This window comes from Falco cherrug, chromosome 14, assembly GCF_023634085.1.
Source record: "Falco cherrug isolate bFalChe1 chromosome 14, bFalChe1.pri, whole genome shotgun sequence".
NCBI lineage: Eukaryota > Metazoa > Chordata > Aves > Falconiformes > Falconidae > Falco > Falco cherrug.
This window is the reverse complement of record NC_073710.1, coordinates 5,279,733-5,302,399: the sequence shown is the minus strand read 5'-3', so window position 1 is coordinate 5,302,399 and position 22,667 is coordinate 5,279,733. Positions and strand designations below refer to the sequence as shown.

Sequence of the window (22,667 nt, the reverse complement as noted above, 5' to 3'; positions counted from 1 at the left end):
GACTGTAGTCCAATTCTCAAAACTTCTTTCTTATCTAGCTGTTAGTTGGCATCTCAGAGGCATCCATATGGAAGGCGAGACTGTTTTAAGAAGGGAACGTGTGACGGTTATTGAAACTGTGCTAAATACATTGCAAATTTGGTGTTGATGGTGATTTAAAATAAAATAAATTTAAAAAAAAAGGTAATTTCTCATATGCATTATACAGTTCACCTAAGTTTTGCATGGTTTTGTTTTTTGTAGTAGATATTGAAACGGGATGCCCCTGCCATCATTGTCCTGAATTTGTGGCAAGATAAGGGGCCGCAGTTTGGTGGCAGTAAGATGCTGTGTTGGCTTTTGCCTCACCACAAATTCAGGAGAACTGTCTGACAATTAACTTGCCAAAGCAGGACTGATATGTATATTCCAACTTTTATATGCATGTATTTTATGTGATGCATGATACTGGAGGCTGTGTTTCGGTTTTCCAAACCTCACCAGTCAGTGTTTATGCATGTAGATCTGATGTTAACTCCGTATGTATTTTTACCTAAAACTGCGAGAGCACTATGGTAGTTTTGACATGGGTGTCCAAGGGGGGTAACAGTTCTGGTTTGGCTCTAAAACCAGCATGGGAATCAGGATGTAACGTTCTGTATCTGATTAAAAGCTTTTGCTGCCAAATGTACAATGGCCAATTTAACAAGGAGTGCTTTTTCTTTTTGATTAATATAGTTTTAGAAGAAAAAGTAAAGCAAATCTTTACTGTAATCTCTTAAGACCTAGAATGTATTTTTCAAATATCCTTTGAGACTTCCAATCCAGAAGCTGCAACTATTTTTGTACAATTACAGTTTTAGATGAATTATAAACTCATAAATTAAAATTACAGGCTTCTTTCTAAGACTCATAAAGGATTAAAGATAGTTGGAAGCAATTTCAAGAGGGAGCCCTACAACGAAGGATTTGCCAAGGGTTTGAATAAAGGTGCAAATCAAAATGTAATACTTGTGATGCTGTGGTTGCTACATAAAACACACCACAGTGAACGGGCACTGAATGGAGTGGTGGAAGTGTTTAGATTTGTTTTCTGTCGCAATTCTTCTTGAAAGTAATTGTGATATTTAAATATTGCAATGTCCAGAGATAATACAGTTCTGTCGCCCTTGCAAGGCTTGGGTCTATGTAAAGGTGAAGGCTTTAGAGTATCTCTTCCTTCAGTAATAAAGAGAATACCATTAAACCCCACACACTGTGTTCTTTTCAGTCTGATAATCTTATTATGGTCAGAAGAGCATTTTCAAAAGTTAGTAGGGATTTGGGATATCAGGTTTCAGGTATGCAAATATTGATCTGTTAAAGAGAAATTGAATTTACGTGATGAGAAATTATGTAGCTTCATCCTTCCATCATGTCATACTAAGATGACTGAAACTAAATTCCCTGAAGGAATGGATACTGTTGAAAACACAGGCTCCAACTTAACTAGCATCTTGTAAGTGTCTATTCCTGTTCTTTTCTAATTTTGTATAGGATTGTTTTTTGCTTGGTGACACTTTAGGTCACCTGTTTTGTGGGGTTTTTTAGTCTCTTTCTACTGATTTACAAAAATCTAACCCAGGGATGATTTTACAGAAATTTTTGGTAGATTTTCCTGAATGTCTTGTTAAGGTTGAGAGGGCAGCAAAATCGTAGCACCAAAACTGTTTGAATCGAAAGCTTCATGATTGGTTTTCAGTGTGAGTGCTGATACTAGATTTAGTCTGAAATTTTCCAGAGGAATATAGTTCCTCTTAAAAGTGCAGAATTCAAGCATTCTTCAGTTACGGTAATTTTGACAAAACTCCGATGGCAACCAAATAGGTTCCATCTATAAGGTTTGTGGCATTGTTGGTTTGCCAGCTTGTGAACCCAAGTCCATGACAGCTCACTGGCAGTCTGCAAGAAAGTCACTTATGAAAAGTTTGGAGACAAGTCTTTGAGCAGATTGTGCTTTCTGGGTTCCCAGTCCCTTGGCTCTGAGCTGAAGGGAGAACTTCAGATAAGTTTCAGATAAAAAGATGAAATAACATCTTTGGGTTTTTTTCTTTCTCTTTCTTTATTTCTGTTCCCTCCCCACCCCACCCCCCACCCCACCCCCATGTCAGTATTGTTCAGGGCTTTTTGAGAAAAGAGTTTGTAATTTCTGAGTAGTTTGTTGTTTAAAGTGATCTTCAACTTTGGAAAGTATTGATTTGTTTAGTTGAACTATTCCCATAAGAGGTGGGAAAATGCCACTTCTAAACTGTGTAAACTGGGAGGAAACTAATATGAATAGACATCTTTGTAACGCCAGGACAGTGAGTAATTATGCTCTGCTAAACATTGCAGCGCTATGAGGGTAGTACTGACTGAATTCTCTATATTTTTCCTTTAAATGCTTAATGTCGTGTTTTTAATTCATATTCAGCCAGAATAAGTTTTATTAAGTATAATTTTCCCATGTACTTAAGGTTTTCAAATCTGTCCCTAGATGATCTCAATATGACACATCAGCACTGTGTTCTGGCTGGGTTTTCACCTCGGTTCAGCTCTACTCACAGAGTAGCAGATGTAAGTATGAGAAATGCTTTGCTGTTTGGTCATTGTTAAAACTAATATTCTGGTACTGCATCGTGTTGTCTTATCCGAACTGTGATTCACAATATCTTATGACTAAAACGGTTTTCTTGAACAGCTCCTGCTTGTTTATTTTTGGATTGGGTTACACTTGTTTCTGTATTGGTAGCTTGCCTAAACTCAGGCATGCAAGATACGAATTGAGAATCCACTACACCACACGTTGTGAATTACTGATGAAATGTAGAAACAACTGGTTTTTTGCCTGAAATGTTTTAAAACTTCTTTGCTGTGTTCATATCCTGGTCCTAGTCAGAAGGCAGCATTCGTGGTGAGAAAGAAACACTCAAAACACATCAGCAGTGTGCACTGCCGACAATGGCCTTCAGGAGGTCAGCACAGCTAAGAGCAGTCATGACTCTGCTTTACGCTGGATCCTCCTGAGCATCTGAGGATCGAAGAAACAGAAGAGTGATACAGAGTCCCTTGTCTCAGAGTCATGCTGAGATAACAAGGCTTCAGCCTGAAATTCTCAAGTGCTAAGACACGTTTTGGGGTGGTCTTTTGGTTTTGTTTTTTTGGGGGGTTCTTTGGGTTTCTTTACTAAAGCTCTCCTCCCTATTCCTTTCCGTGGTGTTAGCAGTAATTTTGTTTATGTAGTGTTCTAATGGGAAGACATACAGAAAAATAAAAAGACTGTATTTTAAAAAGGTACTTAAAAAAATTACGATCACCACTTTCTTCTCTCAGCAAGGCAAAATATACCCTATTGAAACAACAGAGATACATGTATCTAGGGACTTCTTTTTCCCCCGTTGCTCTTTCTAATTTGCGCAGGAATGGAAATAAAGCAATAGCACCAAACATGGACATACACACACAAATAAGTTGTAATACGAAAAAAGTGCCTTTATTTCCCCAAAAAATACACACTCTGCCTGTATGAACTGGGTTTTGACATAAAGTTGAAGCACGCTGTACATTTTACAACAAATAATTCTGTGGGTTTTGTTTCATTTTAAGAGTCGTCTGACCTGCTGCTCTCGTCTGTGTGTTTACTTCTGCAGGAAAATGCAAACTTATTTCACACACTTCTCTGTTAAGTGATTGTGCTTTGTTTTTATAAACTGTTATGATATCAAGTTGTATAGTATGGATTTTATTTTTTCCCCCCAATAATGCGAGGCCAGGGGGTCCTTATTCAAGATTATTCCTGGAAATTTAACTCAAGGTACAGATATTTAACTGAAAATAATTAAAATATGCTGATGTCATTGTTCTTTTGTTTCAGAAGGGTTTTTACAGATTTCCTTCTAATTTTGAAGGAAATTTAATGAAAACAAAACAAAAGGAACAGAAGTGCAAAATCGTTTTGTTCATTCTCCATACTGTGAGAATCCATACTGTCTTGGACTGGATATGGAACTCCATTCTAGTGTTACTAGGAACCCACACAACTGATTCTGAAATAATGTCAAAAACTGGCTGGGAAGCAAGGGAGGGCATGGCTGTGGTTTTGTATGCTGTATTTGTAAATTTAAAAGAAATTATTTTCTTTCTCCTTTCAGTCTATGCTGTACTAGTGGGCTAGATGTTTGATGATTAGACTTTTGCATATGTTATATTGATAACCATGCAGACAATGCAGAAGCATTATGCTTTTGTTTAAAAGACTATGAAATAAAGTTGTAGAAATACATCCGTTCTACTCCTTCACTTCGATTATTTCAGAAGCAAGTAGTTCAGTATATTTGAGAAATACATATGTTTTGAAGTGGCTACATATAAATTTTTTGTTGTATCTTTATAGTGTTCAAGAGGAACATTGGAATACATATTTGGACAATGTGAACTGGCACTCCAGAATTTACAGACTGATTCTGATTCAGTGGCTTTATCTTTGAAATCACTGGAAACTGCAGTTGTAAAGCAAGTAGAAGAAATACATAATGAGGTGAGATGATGGGCACTGAAAATGTTTCAGCCAGGTTTGGGGAGGTGCCGTCTGCTTGTGGAGTTAATGGCAATTAAGTGTGTTTGGCTGCTCACAAGGCATTGCTCTGTACAAGTTTGAAGTGTGTTTTTTATTACTTTTTTGCTTGGCTACAGTAATTGGGATCAACATGGATTGATTCTTTCATTTCCCGTGAAGTTTTCTTTTTTCTTTTTTAAGATCCCTCTGCTGGTAGAGTAAAAGAGTAGTTGCAGCCGTATTATACCATATCTGATAGTGTAGTGGACAAACCAAACTAGTGCTGCTTTAAAAAAAAAGGGAGAGAGAAAAAACGTTAGAGGGAAAGAGCAGGTAAAATTTGTCAGTTGTATGCCAGGTGTTGAACCAGTGTTTTAAGAATGTCAGGTGTGACACAGTTTTATGTGCTTTAAAGTATATTCTAAAGAAAATACAGTGGAAATAATTGTGAGGAACACACTTAAGCAGGTTGTCCTGTGCTACGACATATGCATGTGTAACAACACGCTTTCACAGGATGCCAGTGAAGCTGGCAGCACTTCCTTGCTTGAAGTATAGGTCTGGAGTCTTAACACACACACTGATTTGACAAATTAAATTAAAATATTGGACAATATTTAGGGAAACTATGGGAAGAAGTAGTTTCTCCTGTGTTATAAAAGTAGGGAGTATCACAAAAATTGTAATTTGCCTTTTTCTCTGTTAGTGGATAGTCACAAATGTGACACAGTGGACTGGGTCTTCTTACAAGGGTTGTGTTTCTGAAGGTGGTAAATTTAGTACTTTTTTTTTCTCTCTTTATTTTTCTGAAGTTACAGAAAATGTAGTCAAGGCTACATAGAGTTTAAAATCACAGATTGTTTAGCTGCTCTGGAAAGCTGTCCTCTACCTGGAAAAAAAAACCCTTTCAGCTGTTCCTAACTGTAAACCACCAATGATAATCTCCTTTAAAACAGCTATAGCGACCACAATACAAACTTCTGAACCACTTTTTACTTAAACATCAGTTTTTACAGCACTCCTGTATTCAGACAATTTGAAGGAGATGTGCTGTATTTCTGCTAAGTGTGATCACTTTTAGAAGCCATATAGTACATAAGTATTTTTAATTATCAGCTGTTTAAATTGCTATCTGCTGAGGAATGCAATATTGTGTGTTGTTTCTAAAACTTCATAGAACACATTTTTGCCTGTATTGTGTTTACAGTTGGTAAATTGAGTGTAGTGATGGCAAAAGATTTGCACCCTTGACTTCTAGCAAAACAGCTCCTAGAGCAATTTAAAGAAGTCTGATGCATGCAGGGGTTTACAAAACATTAATCAGGCTTAGTCCATAAAACTACACGCATATGTGGTTTGCCCAGCTAGGGCCACATGCACAGCTGGTGTAAATTTGCACGGGTCCTTGAACATCAAAGACGTGTGCCGTTTACATCAGGTGAGAGACTAGCCCCTGGTGTTTGCAGTCACCTGAGTAATTTTGCTGTGTGACATACAGGGATGTTTCCTGTTACGCACATGGGATGTACTCCAACAGAACTCATTGTTTAACTTGTACATATTGCACACTGGACTTCTGAGACACATTGGATCTAGATTTCATTTGAAAAGAGGCTACCCACTCACCTTTTGCTGTTGTTGTTGGAGGTTTTTTGTTTGTATTGTTTGGGTTTGTGGGTTTTTGGTTTTTAATGCCAAGGTCACCTCTTCACTTGAAGGATAGATTCTGTGTTAAATTGCTACTTAAATTTCATTTGTTTGTTGCACAAGTAGACAAAATTACTAGTGGCTTATCATTGTGGTAAAATGCACATTTATTTTTTGAACTTCACTGAAGTGAAAACTTTCAGATCTGCTAGGCTGATGCAACTTTTTTTTTTCATGTAAGAGCTTTTTACCTTCTTTTTTTCACTGTATGATAAATCTTTGTATTTGCAGGCACTAATACAGGTTTTAGGTTCTCAAGCAGGTGAAGAACAAGACCATGTTTTATTTCTTTCAAGAATCAAACTGTTTACTGATGAAAATGAGTCTTCCTTTTGGTCAGTGTGGTCAGGATTTGGTCAATGGTTGTTTGGCTCTTTTTCCTTAGTTTCTTAGCATTTTTAAATACTGAACACAAAATTGCAGAAAAAGCCAAACAGAATTAATGAAGAACGGCCACTAAATTTTGCCTGTGTATTTCTGTCTGATCTACAGCTTTCTGTGCTGGTTCTAAACATCTTTGTAATTTTTTTTCTATTCCTCTGGACCAGAGATCATCAGCTTGAAATTAGGAAATATTCCTGTCTCTAGAGATGGTGATACAGTTATATTTTATTTTCAAATATAACTGTAACTGAAGTTCTTCACAGGGTTTAACTCAGATAACTCGGTGCAGCCATTGTTCGTGATTCTTGATCTTCCTGAAATCATTGACCAAACCAGAACCATCACAGTACCATCACCCCATGTGTAACTAAGCTAAAAATATAGTAGTTTAGCACAGATTCAGTCTGTGCTGGAATTAACTGCTCTGCCAAATGAGGTCTGGATGAATTACCTGTGTCTGCTGGAGGGAAAAAGCCCAAGAGCAAGTCTGAAAGAATGAGGTATGATTCTGTGCCTTCGCTTTTGTATTCCTGGGCAGGGAAATTGACTTGCAGGGCTGATAAAGTAGGTTTGAACTGAAGATCTGAAGCATAGGTGTAGACAGTTTTTTCCATTTTTGTGGTGGGCAGAGAAACCTCTAAAAGAGGTATGGGTGAGTATCTGGGGGCTGCCTTTACTGATGTTAGATTTCCCAGAGTTCATTTGTCAGAGCCCCGTCTTGGATGTCTTGACAGAAGTATTCCTGTCAAAAAAGTAAGATGCTAATCCGAGGAGCTTTTTACCTTGCTGCCCACTAGAGATGCTGGAAGTTTAATATTTCTTTAGCCTTGGCTTTGTTGTCATGGTCTCCCTCCCGAAAAACAGCCTTCAAAGGAATGTCTGAGTAATTGCGAGGTATGTGCTGTTTGTTAGATGTGTGAGTCACTTCACTCCCAGTATGTACTTTGTAGTTGTAAGTAAAGATAACCTTAATTAAGGGTGTTCACGTGCTGCTTGTCTGAGTAGCTTATGGGCCTGAAGTCTGAAGGAATACTTCAGTGGCAGGGATCTGGTGAACGGTGTAGCAGGGTGAACAGACGTAATTACCTGGGCAGCTGTCAAGTACAATAGCCTAACAATGCGCGCACAGTCTTGGAGACTGAAGTCACCCCTTTAAGCAGTCCCATTGCTGTTTGGCCAGTAATAATTTATCCTGAAATAAATGATCTCGCAGAGCTCACTGCATGTGAACCTCTTGCCCCTACTGAATCACAGTTGGCTTTCCAAAATATATACAGCTGCTGGGTATGTCCAAACAGAGCTGCAGGGGACCTGGGGAAACCCTTTGGCAAATAAATGCTTTTTCAAGTAATAAACCACTGCTGGACAGACAATGTAAATGCTTATATGTTTAAAAATAAATTGCAGAAAAGATCATTGCCAGCCTATTCTTCACATTGCAAAGAAAATTTGTTTTGCTTGCTCTGAGTAATGCAGAACCTGGTAATAGTTCATGTTGTATGAGGTAGCTTCAAGGCTTCTTTATTTGCCAACACCAAACTAATAATCCGGTGTTCTCTATGAAGTAAAATGCTAGAGAAAATGGTTTTTTAGCATCTGGGGATTGTATTGAAAATGTAGCAGGTTTCAAAGTACTGAAGTTGGAAAAGGTAGGGGTCTGTTCTCATCACGGTTTTGCTCAGCTGTGATTATCAAATGCTGATTACTGTGATTAAAACTTGAGACTGAATTGGTTGCTCTGTTGCTTGTGAGGTACACTCACTTTTGCCTACAGCCGATCTGGGGGTTTGGCAGCAGTAGATGAATTTTGTGGTGAATGCACAAGGATGTAGCAAAGCCTGGGCTAGCTGTGTTGAAGGTACGCCGGTGTTAGATGCTAAGGTCACTGCTGAGAAAGGGTAGTGGTACATGCCGCCAAAGGAAGGTTAATACGTTTTAGCACATCACAGTGAGCTGACAGCACGGTTGGTGGCTGGCTAGTAAGGCAGAGAGAAAATATAGATCACCTACATGTGTGGCATTTAATAACCAATACTTTTAAATAATTGACTGAGGAGCACTGCCTCACAAAATGTCAAATGCTACTGTTGGCTTTTTACTACCCAGTATTGACTATATCCCAAAACTGGCTTTTAATCATTGTTTAAAGGACAACTTGAAAATACGTTGAGGTTAGACGTGTGAGGCCTGATTCTGAGCTTACTTGCACAGATGGAAGTCATATTGATTAGGAGAAGAAAATTGGTCCTCAAATAGCGTACATATTTTTACATGTAAATATGTTTAAGCTTTGCCCTGTTCAGTCACGTGAAATGCTTCCCAATGATACCTGAAGTTAGCTCTGATACATGGGAGTCTCCAAATTAAAACACCTTGACAAAAGCCTTGGCAAGAGCTGTTAACCTGAGAGTTTTGTCACAGAACACGAATGTTCTGGAACTTCAGTTCCACCAAGGCCAGAGTTGAGCTTTTTATTTTTCTGCAGTATTTACTGTTGCGGGTTTTTTTCTGCGGTGCAGCTCCTGGTGTTTGTGGAAGGAGGCAGGCCCATAGGAGTGCCTTCCTGCTGCCGGGAAGGGTGGTACTGAATGAAAGCAAAAGGATGTATAGCTTTTAAAACAACTTGGAAAGCAGATAGCATATGTTCTTGTTAAAATATGTCCTTGGTAATGGCTGTGATGTGAAAGGTGTTCATGTGTTAAAAATGTCAGACTTAGTATAACTGGAATCTTTGGAGATTTTTAGCAACTCTAAGTATTTATGCTTGCATATATCTAAAACAAAGATAGAGTGATAGAGAAATCATGTCCACATTGCCTCATGAAGATGATTTTTTTTTTTCCTGAATCAACAGTTACCTGTTCAGAGGTGACAGTTCAGACCAGTCACTTGTCAAGCAGCTTGATGGCTAAGCTGGTGGGTGAAACATTGGTTTCCTCCCCAGCCCCCATTTTGTTAACTCAGTTTAGAGCTAAATGGAGACATTGAGATGTATGGACCCAAGTTTGCTAGTAAATGGTAGTCCGCATCATTAGACAGCTGCATGTTGCAATTTGGTACACTGACCTCTGATGAGACTAGCTAATCCTGCAGAAAATTAACTAGCCTGTTGCTAAACTTTACCTCTTATACTTAAAAAACAGGTCTTCTGTGTCAGGTTGTGTATTCTATATAGATCAATATACAGTTAAAATTTGGCCAAGATGTGCCAGACTTGAATTAGACTGAAATTACGTAGATTAATGTAGCAAATCAATATGACTAGTCAAAAATTCACTGGAATGGATTCTTGTCATGATGAGCCAGCCATATTGTAACATATATTTTTTTAAGAATTAAAACAATTTTCATTGATTAATGGCCTCGTGATTCATTTCATGAAACATGCTTGCCAGACACCATGTGTTATAGACCTTTCGTGGTAGAGGCCAGCAAAACCAAAAAGCGAGGGGAGAAAAAAGTATCGAGTGCTTAAAACTGTAGTTGAACCCTTGATGTGCTCCACCTTCCCAAACTCTGTATACTGATTTTTTTGTTTGTTTGTTTTTTAACAAACCGTAACTTGATTCTTCATTCCTCCTTAAGACTGTAGAGGAAGCAAACTTCCCTTCAGCTTTTTTGAAGAAGGATGTCCTCAAACTTCTGTGCTAAAAAGTTACTAGGCCAGCAGTCAGGGTTTTTTTAAAATACCTTTAAGATCAGTGTCTGCCAACTGATCATGTTATATTTTACCAAAAGAGTTGATTTAGTATTTTTTTTTCCACACTGCAAATATAAGTATCTTTTATTGTAATCTTTAACCTACTTTGACCAAATATTTGGCTAATGTTAACTGGAGCATTTCAGAGTTCTGTAGCCATTCTGATCACCCTTGCAGGAAAGAAAGCCTTGGGTGACAGCTTTGGGCAGTTTTCTTTATTCTTTCACCTTGGCAGGTTGTCTTTGTTTGCATCCTCTGAGCTGAGCAGGGATAAACAAAAACTTCTTTGTGGTACAAATAATGATTAAAGCAGCTTTGAACTCTGTGTGAAACATAACTACCACAAGAAAGATAACTACAGAATGCTAAAGAGCAGAGCTATGGATTACTATTAAAGGAAGAAAAGGCTCAGTGGAAATTAGGATGAATAGAATCATTTTGCTTAAGGAATATTTGATGAGTTAGATATTTATGTTTGTGTCTTAAAGCTGATCGGCCCATCCATACATTATTTTTTTAAAAAAATCCCCAACTAGTGAAGCATTATATCATTTGCTGTGTTTCATATTTTGAACACCAGTACTAGCTTGCTCTGCATGGAATTTTTGTTGCTTCAGTGGGGCGTTTGTTTTCCTTGAAAAACACAGTTCCCACACAAGCTTTGTCCTAGAGAAACCTGTTGTGTCTGGTGCCCCAGCAAGCTGAAACCCACTTTTTGGTGCCAGGTGAGTGTACACACATGCACTGTGCTACCCTGGGAGCAACCAGGCTTCCTCATCCTGCTGCTGCCCCATCCCTCCCACTTCACTAGGCTGCTTTCCGGCCACTGGATGACCACAAGTTTTTCAATCTTTGATATAGCTGAAACATCTTGAAACCTGCAACGTTAATCAAAATAAGCCAGAGTTGGTTCTCATGTGACTGCATTGCAAGTGAGCCCAAGCGTTTAGCATTCATTGCGTGTGCACCGCATCTGAAGAAAAGAGTTGGGTTTTGCACCTCTCTGGGTTTGAAGGGAGTCACTCAGGTCACAAATTCATGTGGAAAAGAAATAAAATGAACAGCTGGGTGTAAGGGTGCACATAGAAATGAGTCCTTTGGTAACCTTCTCCTTTTCTGTGGGACTGTCCAGGCAGAGCTGGATTCATGTGTTGCCCCCTTCCTGCCCCAAATAACAAACACAGATGTTTATGCTACTGTATCTTTTTATGTTTTTGTGTTAAAACCCATATGTTTTTATCTTGCAGGTTGAATTTGAGTGGCTTAGGCAGTTTTGGTTTCAAGGCAAGCGATATTTGAAGTGCACTGATTGGTGGCTTAAGCCTATAGCTAAACTGGAAGAATTTTGGAGAAAAATGGAGATTATGGTAAGTACTAGTTCTGTAGTCTAAAGCCTCTAGAGCTTAATTCTGAGAGCACTCACAATTATGTTTGTTTTTAATTGTACTGTTGTAACGGGTTTTAAACTTTATTCAGAACATATGAAAAGTAGAATCAATGTCAGCCTTCCACTGTCTCCTCTTATTTTTCTCCCCCAGTAGCCAGAAGAAATGTGAGCAAAATGAGATCCAAAACCCCCAGATCTTAATTATTTCCTGACTTTGCTTGGTTTTAAAGTTTGACAGCCTCATAAGAAGACAGTTGTATATTACATCACACAAATTGGTACATGAAACTGTGCATTATCAGCTTTTTCATACCACACTGAAAGACAACTCTGCCAGTGCTGACAATGGTGAGTGCTTCTGAGGGAAGCTGAGAATAAAATTGATGGTCTGGAGGTATAGCTATCTGTCTGTAGTCCACGGGCACACTTACACCGTAGCTAGAACTGACAAGAGGAGAAGAGTTTCTTAAGGAATTCTAGTAGTGGTGGTTCCTGTGTGCTTGAAAGTACATCCCGGCTCTCCTTGAAAACGGATTCAAGTGCCGTTAGCCTGCTTGCTCTTGCTGGCCAGTGGAGAGTCCCTTGGGAGGCTTTGCTAGTGGAGGTGTTCGATACGATTGCCAGCGTGCCTGCTTCTAGATTTGTACACAGAAGGAGCTATATTGACAAACCTGTCTTGCTCATATCCGTACGTCTGCATTAGAAGCTGCTTCTCGGCCATTTCTGCTGGTTACAGCATAAGCCTCATTTTTCCTGTAGCTGACTTCGAAAAGTTTGTGATGTAGCTGAGGATGCTGGACATGATTTGGGGTAGAGCTGGTTTTGAATCTCTGGAGGTACGGTGCAACATGAATATGCTCTTGAATTGTGAGGGAAGTGTGGGGAGTCACTAACCTGCTCAAACGTATGGTACGATTTTCCCAGGAATGGCAGGTTTCAGACTTGGAAAATAAGCGTGGAAAAGTGGAACTGTCGTTTGTGAAATCAGTTTGCTGCAAGGAATCAGTGAACGTTAAACTTTCTTACAAACAGAGAAATTATTTATAACTTGTTTATGTGGGGGTTTTCCCTCATTTTTGTGTTCTTAAGTGCTCACATTCTTGAGTCGCTGTGATAATTTTAAAAAAATCCTTTGGTTTGTTTTTCTTGCAAATGACAACTTACTCGCTCGTAACACAGGCTTAGATGAGGTAGAGACAAGAATGTTTGATTGTTATTTTATATCCATTGTGTGTTGAGAACATGGAAAAACAGCAAACTCAGGAATTCTCAAGGGCTAGGTTTTCTGCAATTGGTGTGACATTACCATGTGTCTCTAATTAGAAACACGGTGGCGTCAGTGTATCTCCTTTCAACAGGCCTCAGGATGATATTTATCAGCAAACTGAAGGTTGGCCAAGACAGAAGCTGCTTCTAATTTAAATTTTAAAAATCGCTTTAATGTTTTATGACTTATAACATATTAATCACAATTAATTTCAGCTATGGAAGGAGACAGAAGAGAATGTTAATTGAGAATGTCTGTTTTGTTGAGTCTCTAAGTAAATTTGATGCTTGCTGTGTTTGGGATTCGGAGGTAGGGTGGGTTTGGGTTGGGTTTAACCTACATTTTGTCCCGTGGTGTTTCACAAGGGGACAGTAGGGGGCAATGTTGAGCCGCGGTTTTCATGCAACAACAGGCACTGACTTAATAAAAATACATAGAAATGTAGCATTAACATCAAGAATTATCCCTGTTGCTTCAAGTTAGCTGTAATCTCTAAGATTCCATAACACAGGAAATCAATTGTGGGTTAACAAATTCAACAGCAATTTAACATAAAAAGTGCAGTGTTTTGGTGCATGCTTAGCTTCCACAGCATTAAGTTAAATCAAAAAGGTATTTCTGAAGGTACCCAGTAGTCTACAGTTGATGGTTTTTTCTCCAAATTTGTAATTTTAGCTGGATGATTCTTTTAAAAAAACACCCACATTCCAAAATGCTAATAGTAAAAATGTCTTGGAGTTGTTGGTCTTGTCTTGGAGGGTCCAGAGTGGTACAAATGTCAGTCTTGGGGTCCCTGCATGCCCCCCCTTCACTTCCCACCGCCCTTGCCCTTGTTTAGTAAAGCCCTATAAAGAAGGAAATAAATTTTCCAAAGTAATTTTAGATTCTGCTAATTGTAATTACTCCAGTGTCACAGCAGAGTATGATACTGTAGGAAGTTTAACCCAGTGTCTTCAAACCTTTGGGCTTTATTTAATATTTTCTGTACATCACAGCAAGCACACAATTTTATCATAATGTTTATTCCTGGCATTTCTTTCCCTGAGGATAGTTTTACTTAGAGCTCACTCTTGTGATGTAAATGTTAAACCTTTCATTTGAATGACATTCTGATAAAACATCACTTTTCCCACAATATTACCTCATGAATTTATGAGCCATTAAATCCAAAGCAGTTTAACCAATCTTCTTCTCTTTTTCCCCCTCCCTTGAAAATATGAAGGCTATTCAAATGTTTGAGGTATTTTTTTTAAAAGTCATCCAAGATTAACACGTTATCGTCTGCAGCATCAGGATAGATGCTTGCTGAATTCAAAGGGAGAGTTACCATTTGAAAAAAGACTGTACAAGCTTTGCTTTCTGGGTAAAGAAAAGTCTGAAAAGCTGAAATCTCATGTGATGTGAGGAAGTCTTGCTGTAGCTGTTCTGAGATTCAGTGGAGAGACAATTTGTCTCTCAGGGTCTGATATCATGCAAACCTTGCAATCTGACATTTATTTTAGCTATGAAAATCTTTTAACACCATGCCAAATCAGTAAGAACTGCAGAGGTCCTACTGTCTTTTTTGTTTGGTTGGGGTTTTATTTTTTTTTTTTTTTCTAGGCTGATTCACGTGTGAATAAGTAAAATGTAAATCAATGGAACATTTTTTGTTTGTGGAATGAAATGTAAACGTATAGGATTACACTTAAATATTGAATCTTAAAGACACTTTTTAACATATCTAGCGTTCCTGTCTTAAAAAAAAAAAAAAAAAAAAAAGACCCTAGCAGTGCTGTATGGTGTGAATTGTATTTCCTGCTTTGACAGTCCATTTAGCAATGTAGCAATGTATTTATATGGCAGTTGGCCTTAATAACCTTTATTGACTTCAGTGGGTAAGAGCCAAGACTGGGATTATTAAAATGTATCCGTTTCATTGCAGTATAAAATCACAACATATATAATTATGTTAGGTAGGGTAGGCTCCATTTAATCCCACCTATTTATGCAGGAATTTGGCAAGGTGAAAAAAAATGTAGAACTAAAATGTAGAGAAAAGTATGACTGATCTGGAGGTACATTTAACAGCATCACCGTCTGCCGACTATAAAGGATCTGCTTAAAGGAATGCAACAAGAACTGATTTTTAATGGCGTAACTGAAACACAAGCAATCGTTACACTACTTGTTTCACTTTTGGGCTTCCTAAAATGCAGCTGATGATAGTGAAATGCAGCACACGTTTTAATTTATAGAGGTGGCATAAAAGCAGAAGTGTGCGCGCTCCGTTTAGTTACGAGCAAAGTGGCATTTCATGTAAACTGATACCTTTCTGCATAACTTTTGTCTTAGTTTTTAGTAAGTTTTACAAATCCTATTTACTCATCATGTTATTATTACAGTTATTCTCAGTAGCATGCTTTTATCAGTTTATACAACTAAATTGAAATCGGAGAGCAAGGCTATTTTCTTGTAAAATTATTTTTCTTCCCTTTTTGAGGTCTATTTCATTATTTTCTACTATTGCTTCATATGAAGTATGTCATAGTTTCAGCTAGAAGCCACTATTGTCAGGGGCTTACAGCCTGACAGTTAGAATTGAGTTTAGGCTGAAACTTGAGCTACAAAATCTCAGCCCAGGGCCATAATATAATTCCCCACCACCACCACCCCAAATTAAAACAAGAGCTTAAATATGTATTTAAATCAGAGTATTTCAGTTCCACAATAACTATGGAAAGCTATAAGATAAAATATGGTTTTAAAAGGAATCCTCCTAGCTTTTGTAGAGCTCGACACTTCAAACACCTAACCAATTATATTAAAAAAATAGACAATGGGCTCACAAACAGGCTGGTTGGTGCTTTATCTTATTTCAGAAAACGGAGAGCAACTTAATTGACACTGAATTGGTTTGACCTGGTCAGCCAAAATTCGAGAAATTCTGAGGTATTATTTTAATTTCTCTTTTTTAGTTTTCCCATTGTGCTGCTTAGGTATTGCGGTGTCACACTCCTTTATTGGCGGGCCATGTGGTGGTGGGTGATCGTATTTGCCTAATGAGCTGTGAAATGTAGGCACAACATGGCAGCTTAAAGACCCAAATTTTAGCCATATTTCTTGTCTTTTTGGGGCACTTCTTATCTGTTTAGGCCAGACCCTTTAAATAAATGTATTTTTGAAAGGTTTTATTTAATATGGACTGAGAGTCAGATGTTTCTGGAAATGTACCTTTTATCTTCACAACAACAACAACAAAATCTGATCCTAAGATCCTGAAAACTTGGAGGGGGGTTGTTTGGTGTTCTTTTCTTTTTTGTTCTTTTTTTTTTTTTTTTTGTCGATAATTTCCTTGACCCCAATATTTTTAGCTGTCAGAAATGGGAGAAAAGATTCAGCATTGTGTGTCATAGAATGACTACCAATGTTTAAGAAAAAAAAAAAGGAAAGAAAAAAGAAAAGTTGTATTGCACATCTTTCAGAAAAAAAAAAAAATATTTACAATTCTGAAGGAATTCAGACTTAAGCTTCCAAAACAACGTTTGTGCTGAAAGCACAAAGGACTGTGTTTATGATTCTCTTTGAAGTGTTTTTGCAACAGGATAAGGAAAATTTTAGAAACTGTCTGATAGTGTTCAGGGTAAATACTTAAACCCCTTTAGAGAATTTCACACACAGATACTGTGCAGCAGAAAAAAGGATACTTATGTTTCCTAAAGCTGCTACAGCCTACAGCTTTGTACTTAAAGACAGAGGTGTTGAATAGAATTCTACTGAGGATACATCCAGTGACAATATCTACAGGAACATCAGAGCAAACCAGTGGATAGCACTTTCTATTTTTAACCCTTAGGTGAGCTGGTGGAGATCTAAGCTGTGTTGATACGAACTGCTATAAAATTTCTGTTAGAAACGAGAATTGTTAAAAGGGCAGTCGTCCAACTCACCCGGCAGACGGTGAGAATTACGCTGAAAACATTAAGGTTATAATGTAAACTGGCATAAGCCAGGAAAAGTTTAGGACAATTTATATCCTGTGGGAAAGCGAGATGTCTTTCTGACAGCACAAATGGGAGGACCATGGGTGGCTTGTGCAGCTGTGCGTGTCATGTGGCTGGTGGTGTGTGCTGCACCAGATGGTGCAGTGGAGGTGGCCATGCTGTCCTGCTTCTGCGTGCCCGTTGGGGGGGATTTGCACCTGAGTTGCAAGTCTGACGTCTGTAGGTGTGCACACAGCTGTGTCTTGGTGAGCTTCACTTTTGGATGACTAGAATTCTCCTGTCTTGTGCTTAACTCTTACCGTGACATGGCTTCTTTCTGTCACCTTCACAACATTCCTTAGATTATCAGATGTATATGATTGCGTGTAGTAGATACAGGCACTTGCGTGTAAAACGTGATGAGCTCTGCCTTAGTATTTAAAACATAAATGCACACAATCAGCTGAAATAAAAATTGTGCATGTAGGTTATGCCCAAATCTTGTATTTGAATTGTGTAAATAGATCTCTGAGTCTCAGCTGAGCACTGTGCCTTAAACAGGGTTCTCCAGCACGTGTCAAAGTTTTCTCATGCTGGATAGACTGCCAGAGCTGGTCCATAGCGTGGCGGTATGTGCGTCCTTCTATGCACAAATATATATACACACAGGTATACCAGGGTTTTTAGCTGTGAGGATCATCTTCTTAACTTCTTTATGTAACTTCTGAATCACAGAAAGTTATGTTTAGAGAGAAGGCGTTTATAGGGGATGAGCATTGGGGGCAACTGCTTGCTTGGCAACAGGAACAACGTAGGGAAAGAGTTTAGAGAGCGTTAGACGATACTTGGCAGCACTGCAAGTCACCCAGTGTGTGGCAGGGAGGCGAAAGCTCAGACTGCAGTTCCTGCTGCATCCCTGTGAATCCAGTGTCAATCCTGGAACTGGAAGGATATTTTAGAACCTGGCGTTGCCACCCTTTCATTGCTAATGGGAACTGCGTGATCAATTTCAGTGGAAGCAGAAGCCGTGTGATGAGGCTACTGTAGATTCGATAAAATTGTGTGCTGTTTCCACCATTTTTTCCCCAGAACCTTGGACGGACATATACAGGAATAACAAAAGAACTTTTTATCAACACAGTGTTTGTCAAGGCTTGTTATTTGCTGTGGAAATAGGGAAGTAGTAGTATTGTGCTATTGTTTTGCTAGTCTAATGATCTTTGCAAAGCCTTTTATGTTCTTAGAAATCCATTTCCTAGTAGAAAAACTGAATAAAAGATTGTATTTGAACACTGAGAATAACATTTCCTGAAAAGAAATTCTTCTGCCTTTTGAAAAACTGTGTATCTGTATGTTACATAAAACTTGATTAATTGTTAAGTGCAGTTAAAGTGATTTCTAGCTCTCGTTTATGCAATCAGAAATGATCAGCTATAGAGCTTAGGGATTTGTACATTTGTGTATGTGTGTTTATGGATGTGCTACACAGATACAAAAGATTTGGTCTGGCGTGGAAACTGAATTACAATGGTTTGGCATAAATAATTTTTACTAGGGGAATAATTTAAACTGGGGGAGGTTGTGATTTTGAATGAAAGTGAAAGCAAATGGCAGTATGACTAAAATGTCACCATCTACATGGTGTAATTTTTTTCTTTTTTTAGAGTACAACTAGTATCGCTAAACATGGTTTTATAGCTATTGTATCTTAGTGGCTATGTAACTGCTATAAACTAGATTACAGCTGTTTTACTTTCCAGATAGCTTTTGTAAGCAAAGGAGGTGACGCCTTCCGAAAACCTGCTATTGCTGCATTGGTACCTTTTCTTTCCTATCTGATCATCAGTCCTTCTAAGTCCTGACAAGGTCGTGGCTGAATAGTGTTTTTGCAGTGTATTTTTTAACAGTTACTTCATCTTTGATCAAAATTACAGCTTTCATTTCACATATAAAAAAATAAAACTTGGCTTCAGTACTTGCCGTGGAAAGCATTATGGTCTGATGAATTGGCTGCTAATTCTGCCACTGACCCTCTGTTTAACTTGTGCAAGTAACTTAAGTGTGGTTTTTCAAAATCAGTGTGGAGATAAAAACACTGAGGTCTTAACTTTGGTTTTAGATTGCAGACTATTTCTGAGCTTATATTCCTCATCAATAAAATGAGGCTATGATTTTACTGTAACTGAGAGACGGTTACTTACTGGCTCTGTCCTAGGGAGACAACGTTCTGCAGTTGAAGGAACCCAACAAATTTCTGCCTCCCTGTCTACCATGATTGGAAATTGTAGAATTTAGACCACATCTAAGTTGTTATTTTTTTTTTAGACTGGCAAGTTCTATCCATTTAAGTATGGCAGAAGGAGCTGACTCTGTTCTGGCTGACCCTGACTGTCCCCTGGCAGTTCCCAGTTCTAGGTCTCAGGAGCTTTTGCGTGAATCTTTTTTGCACTTTTCATTTCTTACTATGCATGCTTCTGCTTAATAAACCTGAAGCTGTAGACATAATGTAATGCTTACTCTTCTACAGTAGGAAGATAATTACTGGCTTTCCTCGAATGTTGCTTGTTAACATCAGGTTTTGGCAGTTCTCCTTGGACTGCTAGTGAATCTGAACTCCATGTCTCGCAGCAGAGGCTCTAATGTAAACTTTAAGTGTAGCAAATCTTCTAAATTATTCCTGTAAAATAATGTGATTGCTTATCACGATCAGACTAATGGCATCTCTTTTCATCGGAGTAATTTTGAATATCTGTAATATACAGAATGATTAAAGGAATGGTGAGAACAGGCCAGATTGTTGCCTGTGAATAGGAATAGCATCAATGGAGCTATGCTCAGGGTGAACCCGACTTCTTGCTCTAGCATGCGCGGTTCTGCAGAGTGTGCTGATAAGAGCTGGGAATAGTGCACCAGTTTGTGTTGTCTGGCTGCCTAGGGATCAATATAATTTTGCAAAAAAAATGAAGTGGTTATTTTTATGTCTGTGTCTATATGTGTTCATATATACACTGCTAATAATTGCATTTTTGCTTGATCTAAAGTTGCATGCTACACGCTAATGGATTAAAGCTTCACTAGCTGGCTAGAAGGTCAGTTGTTTTGTCACTGTGGTGGTGGGACTCGGCTAGGATAAGTGAACTGTAAGACCTTTGTAATTCTGACACATGTCAGAGTAAGTTTACTGTTTGTCGTACCTTACTGATTGTTCTCCTACTCTGTCCAACATCATGCTTCCATTTCATGAAATAGGAGTTTCTGTGCAGAAATCTTTGCAGCAGTAGGACCACAGAATTCACTTATTTGCTTGAAACTAATGATGGGTTATGTTGCTGATGGAAGATTTGGATAGAAATTTCAAGATCAGCCTGTACAAACCCTTTTAGGCTGATGCTGTGCAGTACCAGCGTACACAAACATTGTACATCCCAGAATTTCTTGAGGCGATAAGAGTATCTGAAAATCGTTCAGCAGCTAAGCTTTATATTTCTGTCTTCTCTTACGGGGAAGAGGAAAGTGCACCACGGTATTACATGTACAATGGTAATAGATCTATCCCCAAGGAAGCAGGGATGAAGTAACATGAAATTAATTCTATATTGCGTTTATGTAGATGCTCAGTGCAAAGGCTAATACAAATCCTGGCTGTATCTTAGTCTGAAATGTTATGATGCTTTTAAAAGGATTAAAAATACACATAATTGGGATTATGAATATTTCTGACTTTTAAAAGTCTTCTTTTTGTCATGGTTTAACCTGGTAGGCAGCTGAACGCCAGGCAGCGGCTGGCTGGCTCCCCCCGCCGCCCGCGGTGGTAGGTGGTATCTTCATTAATGCAACCTTCCAGTGACTGACTTGGTCTGTCAGAGGAGCGACAGTAGAGAAAGGAGAGGTTACCATGCAATTACAGTTTTACAGTCAAGGCTTTTCAGACCATTATTCCGTTACTGATCTTTTGTTGGCTCTTGTGTAGGCACATACTTAATACACATGTTTATGAAACGTGTATACATTCATGGGTCAGTTCTGCTGGTGGTCATTATGCTAAAGGAATTGTGAATTTCCAGTATGAAAACTTGGGAATCTGCTGGGGAGGGGAAAAGCTGGGTAAGACAACAGATGAATCGGTCTTGAAAACTCATAAAATTTGCAAACATTGAACAAAACAAAAGTCATCACACTGCTTTCCTAAAGAATTCCTAATGTTAAAATCCAGCCTACTGAACTGTTTTCTCAACTTTTTTCTTGGCTTTTCACCTTCTACATTTTTTCTGGTTAAATCTAAAATACTGTAATTGAATTGCAGCATTAGTTGGCGTTTTCCAACAAAACAGCAGATTTAGGCTCTCTGCTGCTAGTTTCAAAAGTAATAGAGAGAGAGTGCAAAGACAAAAATTGAGCACGTAGATGTATAATCCCAAAGGAATAAACTGACTTCTACTAGACAAGCTGAAAGCTGATTAAAATATTTTTCATCCTTTGGGTATGCAACAGCTTTTGATGATGGAGAGTGTATTAATATTCAGCTTAGCTGCTTGTCGACACTTCAGACAGGTCCCAGGAAAGACTCTGATACTGACCAGGTTTTCTCACTCTGCCAGAAATCTTTGTGAGACACAGAGCAGCACCCTTGTACCAGCTAGAGCCAGATAAGAATAATGCTACTTAGCTGCACCTTTATTTTAGAAATTGCTTTTAGATGTTTTGTAAGGATTGAAAATTTTTAAAGAATTCTTTTAATGATAGAAACTCATTTCAATACAACAAAGGAGAAAAATTAATCGTAATAATTTAAAAATCGGGCTGCTGTAATTATTCAGATTTAAATTGATCTGTCAGAGTTGTTTGTAAACATACAAAGATCCCAGTAATAATATCAGTGACTGAGATTTTGGGAGAGAGTGTTCCTACTGCAATTATTTTGTAACAGTCAGATCTGAGGTGTTGGGATAATGTTCTCTTAACTTCATCTATTCCCTTACAGTGAAATACCCACCTTGTAGACAAGAGTGAGATGTAAACAGCTGCTTTATCAGCTGATACTTCTGTTCTTTTGTTGGCATGCTGACATATGGGGTGTTTGCTTTTTCCCCTTCTGCAGTCACTAAATATATACAGTATCTCTGGAAAACATGTCATACGCAGTGTGAAGTGCCTTTAGGATGGCTCCAGGGCTAAATACTTCCTGTAATAGGTGAAAGAGCATGGCTTAATCAGCTTAGTTAATTAAGCTGTGCTTTTTGTCATGGTACAGCCTTAAAGTGTATTTCATGTAGAAACAGTATTTCATAGTTATGGAATGACACAGAGTTGGAGAAATTCTGTGAGTTTTTATAGTGGGCTTGAAAAAGGTGGAATTTGCTAGTTATTCTGCAATGTGAAGACGTGAATTAAAGGAGTATGTCTTTTTACTAAAGATTTAAAGGAGAAATTCTAATGCAGTTTAGATAGTAAAGGCTTCTCAAACTAAGAAAGTCTACTTTTCTTGGTTTCTCCCTGTCTAATTCTAACATTTTTATCGATGGGAAGAGCTGTCCGTGTTCATCCTGACCTCGCCTTGCCTGCTTGCAGATGTGCCACCAGAGTCTGTGACACTGCCTTCTTTTGTCATTCTTTGGAAGAAGGTGAACTAGTGCGGTGTGCTTGTGAGGATGTGGATCTTCTCTTCCCTGATCTCTGGGTCTCAGCAGAAAATATGATTACAGATTAAA

General features: G+C 38.4%; 1 protein-coding gene across 1 annotated transcript in view; it reads left to right on the top strand.

Moving 5' to 3' along the window:
- The window catches only part of FTO (FTO alpha-ketoglutarate dependent dioxygenase), a 260,513-nt gene that overhangs the window by 68,229 nt on the left and 169,617 nt on the right, over nucleotides 1–22,667 (top strand). Inside the window, exons 5-7 of the mRNA XM_055726390.1 lie at nucleotides 2,495–2,574; nucleotides 4,391–4,534; nucleotides 11,591–11,710. Of these exons, the coding sequence (XP_055582365.1) occupies nucleotides 2,495–2,574; nucleotides 4,391–4,534; nucleotides 11,591–11,710 (344 nt within the window). The remainder of the gene's footprint in view (nucleotides 1–2,494; nucleotides 2,575–4,390; nucleotides 4,535–11,590; nucleotides 11,711–22,667) is intronic.